This window comes from Triplophysa rosa, linkage group LG12, assembly GCF_024868665.1.
Source record: "Triplophysa rosa linkage group LG12, Trosa_1v2, whole genome shotgun sequence".
Taxonomy (NCBI): domain Eukaryota; kingdom Metazoa; phylum Chordata; class Actinopteri; order Cypriniformes; family Nemacheilidae; genus Triplophysa; species Triplophysa rosa.
This window is the reverse complement of record NC_079901.1, coordinates 12,147,633-12,156,084: the sequence shown is the minus strand read 5'-3', so window position 1 is coordinate 12,156,084 and position 8,452 is coordinate 12,147,633. Positions and strand designations below refer to the sequence as shown.

The window sequence follows — 8,452 nt, the reverse complement described above, 5'->3', positions numbered from 1 at the left end:
ACTGTTCCATAACTTTTGTTTCTTAGACTCAAACTGTGCAAACTTTGTTTTTTTAGTAGTGATGCCTTGAAAGTGATTATATTCGTAGCAGCCGAGATCATCTCTCCAACTGATCTCTATGTGGTGCTTACATGAGGAAAACCTGCCGCTTAAGCGTGTGGCATCAAATAAGTGAAACAGAATAATTTTCTATCAAATTCTGAATTCAGAAATTATCACTTTGGTACATATAAGCAATGAAGCGGCTGGCTGCGGGATAAATCACTCAGCAAGCCACTTCGCTAGAGCGCCCATATTAAACATTGGACGTAATACTGTATGGGGCCCCACCACTAAAACCACACATATTATAGGCATTGGGAAAAAGTATCCCAGAAAATGTTTATATTTAACCCAATAATGGGTTAAACAAGGACTGTAAGTGTTAATACGCAAATGACTGAAGTTGTCACTGCAACAAGAGCTTTTCTTTCTTATATCATTTAATCATTTTAGCATTATTTACTGATGTTTATTGAAATGTTTTATATGCTGTAGTGTGCCGTTTCACTGATGAATTTGCGCATTAAACATGGATGGATGTTTCATCCTCATTTATTTCAGATATCATATTTCAATTTCAAGTATTTAGCTATTTAACAATTTCAAGAATTTAAGTAAGGTCTATATTTCTCTTCCACTCTTCATGTGGTTGATACACGCAAATATAATTATATAAATATTATTTATATAAATAATATATATTTCCCAACCACCACGTTGATTTGTCCATTACCACCGCGGTGGTAAAAAACTGCCACCCTCACAGCCCTACTACTCTCACGGTACTTTGATGTGATACGCCTGTTGGATCTTGCAGTGCCGCATCAAGTCGAACAAGGTGGTGGGTTAATTTCACTTTTGGCTTGCAGTATCATCATTGGCAGCTGCCAAGCCACTCTTTAGCAACCAAACAGAGTACCCTAGCAACCATTTAGCTAGACCCATAGCTGTACATCAGAACATCGTAGAGACATGGGGGTTGATTCGTTTCAGTCGTAGCTCGGAGTATTATCATTTGGCAGCAGCCAAGCCACCCCCTTCAACCAAACAGAGTACCTTAGCAACCAAAAAGCAAGATCTATATCTCTATCAGTAGGCTCTACTGATTTTGCCAAGTGGTTGATGTCCTTAGGGCAACATCATGTTGACCCTGTGAAACATTTAAATCAACCAAACAGATTTCAGAAATAAGTGAATTTAGTTTATTTTAAATATACTCTTATAACCAGGATTAGGTGCTTCTAGACCATTGTTTTTCACTTATCATTTCCATCTGATTTTAGGGGTAAGTTATGGTTAGGGTTGGGATTTGGTGTGGGTTTGGGTTTAATTAATAAAAATGTTGTCTTTAGGTCAACAAAATATGTTGCCCTGAGGACATCAACCACTTGGCAAAATCATGTTAACAACATGTTAATTGTGTTAACATCATGTCAATAACATGCTAATCATGTTAACAACATGTTAACATAGCTTAAACATGCTAACATGATTAGCATTTTTGTTAGCATGATGTTGACATGATTATCATGTTGTTAATCATGTTAGTATTATGCTAATACATGCTAACAGTATGTTAATTCATGCTAACGACATACTAAGCCCGGTATTCGTTAGACTTTAGTATGGTTTTCACAGACTGGGGTCACATTATTTGTTTCTATCATGTTAAAAATGTACTTAAAACCTTTCAAACTATTTCAAACTCCTCAGGCCAGGCCTTCTAAAGCCAACATAAAGTTTGTTGTATTTATGCTGCTTTGGATTTAGTTTTTTTAGAAGTCTTTGCTGTGTATAACAATAATATTGCATGATCTATGTTTATGATAGTGTATTATCAATCAATATGTATTACCATATGTCTTTAAAATGTAAATAGCTTCTCATTCATTTTGATTGACAAACTGACATACAGTACAGTAACATCCATTAAAAACATGTATTCCAGTGTATATGAATTTCAATTTACCTTTTTGTTTTGTTTCAATCAAAATGCTGGGTTGTTTAATCCATTGTTGGGTCAAATATAAACATTTTCTGTGTAAATTTATTCCAAGAGCTACAGCAGGTGTGGTTTAGGGGTGGGGTCCTGTACAGTATTATGCAGCAGTTACTTGTTAACCTGGCAAATACAGGCTTGACGATAGACTAGATGTAAATAAACACTGCCAAGTTTATATGAACATGTTAGTTTATTTTGTCAATAGGACTTAGTTTGTGATTTTCCCATCAAATGTTGTTTTGTATTTTGTTCAGGTTTAAACAGAATGATGTAACATTTAGGTGCAAATATAAATAATAATAAACCAAAGCTTGAGGCTAAAATGGCAAATATCTCCACAGCTACGCTAAATTTTCCAGGAGAACTGATATAAGATGGAATAAATGTGATCCACACAGCACAGAATATGATCATACTGAATGTGATGAATTTAGCTTCATTGAAATTATCAGGAAGCCTCCGAGCTAGAAAAGCCAGAATGAAGCACATGAGAGCCAGAAGACCAATATATCCCAGTACAGCAGAAAAACCTACAGCAGAACCCAGACTGCACTCAAAAATGGCCTTCTCTTTATAATATTTAATATTTTTAATGGGAAAAGGAGGAGAAATTGTTAGCCAAAGCACACAGATAAGAACCTGTATAAGTGTAAAGGCAAGAACACTGAGTCTCTGTTGTACAGGCCCAAACCATTTCATGACATTACTTCCTGGAAGTGTGGCCTTGAATGCCATTAACACAACTATTGTTTTTCCCAGAACACAAGAGATACAGAGGACAAAAGTGATCCCAAACGCTGTGTGACGTAACATACAGGACCATTCAGTTGGCTGGCCAATGAAAGTAAGTGAACAGAGAAAACAGAGAATCATTGAGAAGAGCAGCAGGAAGCTCAGCTCTGAGTTGTTGGCTTTTACTATGGGGGTGTCCTTCTTACTGTAAAACAGGACTGTGACCAGAACAGTTATTCCTACTCCAAACAGTGAGAAAAAGACTAGCACTATACCCATAACTTCTGTGAATGACAGAAACTCTACAGTCTTTAACACACATTTATTTCTCTCAGCATTAGACCAGAATTCCCCTGGACACTGCATGCAGTTATTTGAATCTGGAAAGAAAGTTGTGATCACTATACTTGGAGACAAAAAAGAAGATTACATTAATTATGAACTCCTTTGATAAAAAAATGCATCCTGAACAATAGAAAGACAACACAAAATGAGCAGCTAGTAAATTTGCTCTGAATCTTTGATTTGGGCTGAAGTTTACCTGTCTCATTACTGATTTCTCCATCTGCACATGGAATACAGTCATAACAGCAGACAGGTCGTCCTTTCTGTCCAGCCTTCCTAGTGCCTGGAGGACAACTCTCACTGCACACAGACCTTGGCTTCTACATGAAAAAATACAGTTAATTAAATGAGGTGTAGAATAAAGATAAATGAGAATATATTATTAAAGTTTAATATGAAGATTTATTTTTTTGTTTATGGGAACAAAAGAGTGATATGTGATAGTATAGAACTCACTAATATTTCTCTATGTGCTCTGTGTTGCGTATTTATTTCACTTGGCCCAGCCCTCTTCTGTTGATCTTTTACATTGATTAAATTAGATGCCCCTTTACTGATTTTCATTGGATTTTCAATGCCAATTAAAAATAATTTGGAGAGTTTACTTGTAAATCACAAGTAATGTACACCACATTAAATTCTTACAAACTAACAAGACGTCATAGACTATACAAAAAAATGGGTGATACTTGTTAAAAAAAATGGGTGAAGTATTTAAGTGGTGGAGAGTTCTACCTTTAAATAGGACGCAAACATTTTTTTAAAATATTTGCCTTCAGTATCCTCAAACACTCAAAACAAATCCTGTAGGACAACCAGGTTATTTACCTCCAGCTGTCCTCCAGCCCAGATGATGTTTTCAGTGTTAAGCACAAAGCGCTGGTCAGGGGGCAGTGAGGCATCATAGTAACCCACTGCTTTAAACTGAATTGATCCATCAGAGTCCTGCTGCCAGTTCACAACTTCATACTGGGCTACTGCACCACCAGTGCTGTCAAACCACACACGATCTCCAAATTTAACTGTGAAATTGACTGTTTTAAGAGCCTCAACCACCTAGGACAAATATTTTTTTCACATTATTATTGAGGCATTTTAACACAGCATTGCATGTTACAAGGGTTATCGCTTATTTAGTTCATTAATCTTTTTACCTGATGTGGTTGTATTGTCAGGCCTTTCTCACAACCTTCTTTTTCTTTGCACTTTAGCAGACTGTGTAGTGCATGAGCCACAGCATACACTGCTTTGTAAACATTACTTGTATATCTTTGCTCGGGCACGTCGTCAATGTAATTTTTTAAAAGAAACAGATCCTGATATCTGCTGCAACCTAAAGCATCTTGGGAAGAATTCCCATCTGCATGTGAGCATGGAAAAGCTGTGTCCCAGAATGCTTTTAACACATAATCTAAAAAACCTTCAATAAACATTTTTCTCATTGCAAATCCAAGTGACCCTCCCAGTACAGGAAAGCTATTTGGAGTGATTAAATTCTCTGCTGTTATCCATGCCTCCACACCAATCATTTGCAGGCCTGTAATATTCTGAATATTTAACTGCTCAAGTAGATTCTTCATCTCAAAACTGGTAAGAAATGCAACAATGACTTTAGCAGTGCTTTGCTTTATTATATTTACAACTTTCTGAAGTTTTTCAGGCTCTGTTCGGTAGAATTTCACTGTGTACTCTACACAAATGCCCTCCTCTTGTGCTGTATTCAGAAATATGGCCATTCCATTGTTTCCATAGTCATTGTCACTGTTCACAGCTCCAACCCAAGACCAGCCGAAGTGTTTGACTATATATGCAAGTGCTCTGCTCTGGTGATAATCACTAGCAATAGTCCTGAAGAATGATGGGTATTCTTTCCTATTACTGAGACATTCACATGTAGCTGAGTGACTTATCTGAAAAAGAAAGCACAATAATCATTCATGATATCATAAATCTGGTTATTGGCTCCATTTTTATTGCTTTTGCCACTCTTACCACTGGGATTTCAAAAGGTCCTGTGGTTCTGGACAGAATCACTGTGGCAGAAGACTCTGATTCTCCTATGATAGCATGTATAGGTGTCTGTCCATTGCATCTGTCTCCTTCTGCAAACTCTTGTCCATTCATCACTGCCATAGTTGCACTCATAGAAGACAATCTTGAAGCACAAGTATCATAAATTCTGTAGCCAATAGAAACGTTTGGGAGCAAAGTTTCATTCCTGTTGATCTCCTCTATGGCAAAGGTCATGATTTGAGCCAGCCGCAAATCTTGTATATTTACACTGTGGAAACAATCGACCAGAGGGCTTAACAGCAACTACTAAACAGGTAAACATGGTGGAAAAAGATACGTATTTTATACATCCTTATAAGTGTGACAATTGCTTATGTGATGATTTTTTTAAATAATGCATAAAAATACAGTTTATTTACCATTTTTAATTAAAAATAATCATTTATATTCTGTTTATATTACATATATTGTTGTCTCTAATATTTCTTTAATATTTTACAAACCTGGAGCATGACAGAAGCTGAGGTTTTTGTGTGAACTCAAATAAAGAAAAAGTTTCTTTACTATGGATTGAAATAAGAGCTCCGATCGTTATGTCTCCTTCCTTAGATAGCAGTGGGTATTTTGATTCTCCCATCATTCGACAAACACTGTCGTCTGCCTTTGAATGAAGGTGATGGAAATGGAGGAGTGTGAGAAATATAAGCATTCCAAAGATTGAGCTACACTCTGGCTGCCAAATGCAAGTGACCTGATACAGTTTGTAGACTTTTATACACATAATTATCATGGATGAATGGTTGCAAGCATAGCCAATGACATCATAGGGAAGGGCATGAGATGGGCCAAGCAGGGGTAGAAACTGGGGAATATAGCTAGTGAAATATACTTTGCACTTTGAAGGAAAAATGCTTTCTGTCAGAGTGTTCAGTGCTGTATGTTGTACCATCTGCTGACTCACAATTCATAGTGCAAAACATATTAATTCAAAATAAGGCCTCTAGGCATACTGTAAGCGATAATAAACAAATGGGCTGTGGTATTTAAGAGATGATTAATTAAGATTAACATGCCAAATATGCTCCAAGGTTTCTACTTTCTAAACATCCTGTATTTTAATACAGAATATTGCCCAATAAAGCCGTTCTCATGTACACCTTTACTGTTTCTCATATTTATATATTAAACAGTCTATAACAGTGATATGGTTTTGGAAACACTGTTTTGTACTCATTCATTCATGAGTCAGCCACCGTAAGGTGAACTGAATGTGCTGCTTCTCCTTGCCGCTCAATGCAAGTAGAGTAGGAGATGCTGAGAGAGGCGAATACTGCATCAGTAAAGTGAGACCTTGCGCTCGCGGGGCAGTACTGCCAACATTTTCCCACTGAACGAAAGCTAAGGTTTATCCAAAAAGATGCTAAGTTTGTCTGTATGTGCCTCCACTGAAAAAATGCAAGTGAAAGAGTTGCTAACTTAGCATACCTGGCGAGACAAATTAGGAATGAATGGGAAACATCTTGGTTACGGATGTAACCTCGGTTCCCTGATGGAGGGAACGAGACGTTGTGTCGAACCGACAGAATGGGGTTTGTCTTGAGAACCTATCATCTTCTGAGCATTTAGAAAAGGCCAATGAAAATTGGTGAATGAAATTTGCATGCCGGACTCCTCCCGGATGTCCGGGTATAAGAGGGAAACCGGCGTGCTCATTCATTCACCTTTGGTCTGAGGAGCCTTAAGCATCCTCCCCCGACCGCTGGGGTGGGTGGCCAGTGTTGTGGCATGAGGGACACAACGTCTCGTTCCCTCCATCAGGGAACCGAGGTTCCCTTTCTGTCGGTCCTCACGTTGTGTTGAACCGACAGAATGGGGTTTGTCTTGAGAACCTATCATCTTCTGAGTATTTAGAAAAGGCCAATGAAAATTGGCGAATGAAATTTGCATGCCGGGCTCCTCCCCGGATGTCCGGGTATAAGAGGGAAGCAGGCGTGCTCATTCATTCACCTTTTGTTCTTCAGAGCCTACGCATCTGATGAGCTTCTCTACGATCTGGTGATCATTCTTTCTGCTGGAATCTACGACGTGGACAGCGGACGGTCCCTTCCTGCAGTGACTCTCCCCTGGGCGTCTCGGCAGTTCCGGAGGTGTTCGAGCAAATTTCCTTTTCTAAAAGAGCAAATTTCTCCAGCGTGGCTTGTCCCGCTGTTCTCATGGGTGCAACACACTCATCGAGGAGGGGGACGGACACAATGCCTGCTTCCAGTACGCTGGGGCAGACGTTGTGGATACGTCCTGCCCGCACTGCGGGCGGTGACGATTCAGACGTTGCGTCACAGGTGGCTGTGTTCCCACGGGACTCAGCCACCACCTCGTTTGCTCCCCGTTCCGTGGCGGCAGGACTACGGCCCTGCCGTCCGCTATGGCAAGCAGCGAGGGTGAGATGAGGATTACTGTGAGCGATAATCCGCCAGCCACGGCTCACGGACCGTTCACACCTCGTTCTCGCTCGTCTGACCGTTCCCCAAAAAGACGGTCCGCCGTCTTATTCCTCAATCACGTATTCGGACACGATGCGTGATGATGAGATTCTCTTGGGACTAACACTCTCGAGGAGGGGGACGGACACAATGCCTGCTTCCAGTACGCTGGGGCAGACGTTGTGGATACGTCCTGCCCGCACTGCGGGCGGTGACGATTCAGACGTTGCGTCACAGGTGGCTGTGTTCCCACGGGACTCAGCCACCACCTCGTTTGCTCCCCGTTCCGTGGCGGCAGGACTACGGCCCTGCCGTCCGCTATGGCAAGCAGCGAGGGTGAGATGAGGATTACTGTGAGCGATAATCCGCCAGCCACGGCTCACGGACCGTTCACACCTCGTTTCGCTCGTCTGACCGTTCCCCAAAAAAGACGGTCGCCGTCTTATTCCTCAATCACGTATTCGGACACGATGCGTGATGATGAGAGTCTCTTGCAGCATCGGGGGGTGACGTACTGCCATCCGACTCCGACGATTCTTCGGGCTCCCTCCCTCGGGGGGTCGAGCCCAGGAAAAAGCGGATGTCGAGATGTCGGCCATGCTTTCCCGGGCCGCCGTGAGTGTTGGGTTGCAGTGCCCGCACTGCCTCTCCCGGCGCTCGCGGCTGGCTACATGGCGCCTCGGGTTAGAGCGTGGCTCCAAGCCGCGCCTGCCCCCAGTGCCGTGTTTACCGGAAGTGCATGAGGAACTTTGTAAGACCTGGAACACCCCTTCCGCACGTTTCACGTCAACAAAGTTCTGTCACCCTCTCTTCCCTCGAGGTTGAGACAGCTGGAGGA

General features: G+C 41.1%; 1 protein-coding gene across 1 annotated transcript; it reads right to left on the bottom strand.

Annotated features, from left to right (window-relative positions):
• Nucleotides 1-2,153: 2,153 nt before the first annotated feature.
• Nucleotides 2,154-6,012, bottom strand: LOC130562888 (extracellular calcium-sensing receptor-like). The gene is made up of 6 exons (XM_057348199.1): nucleotides 5,638-6,012; nucleotides 5,114-5,402; nucleotides 4,276-5,031; nucleotides 3,950-4,177; nucleotides 3,318-3,441; nucleotides 2,154-3,156 (listed from the first exon to the last, which is right to left on the bottom strand). Exons 1-6 carry the CDS (start codon nucleotides 5,922-5,924, stop codon nucleotides 2,243-2,245), a joined length of 2,598 nt encoding a protein of 865 aa, XP_057204182.1. The 5' UTR covers nucleotides 5,925-6,012; the 3' UTR covers nucleotides 2,154-2,242.
• Between the last annotated feature and the right edge of the window lie 2,440 nt (nucleotides 6,013-8,452).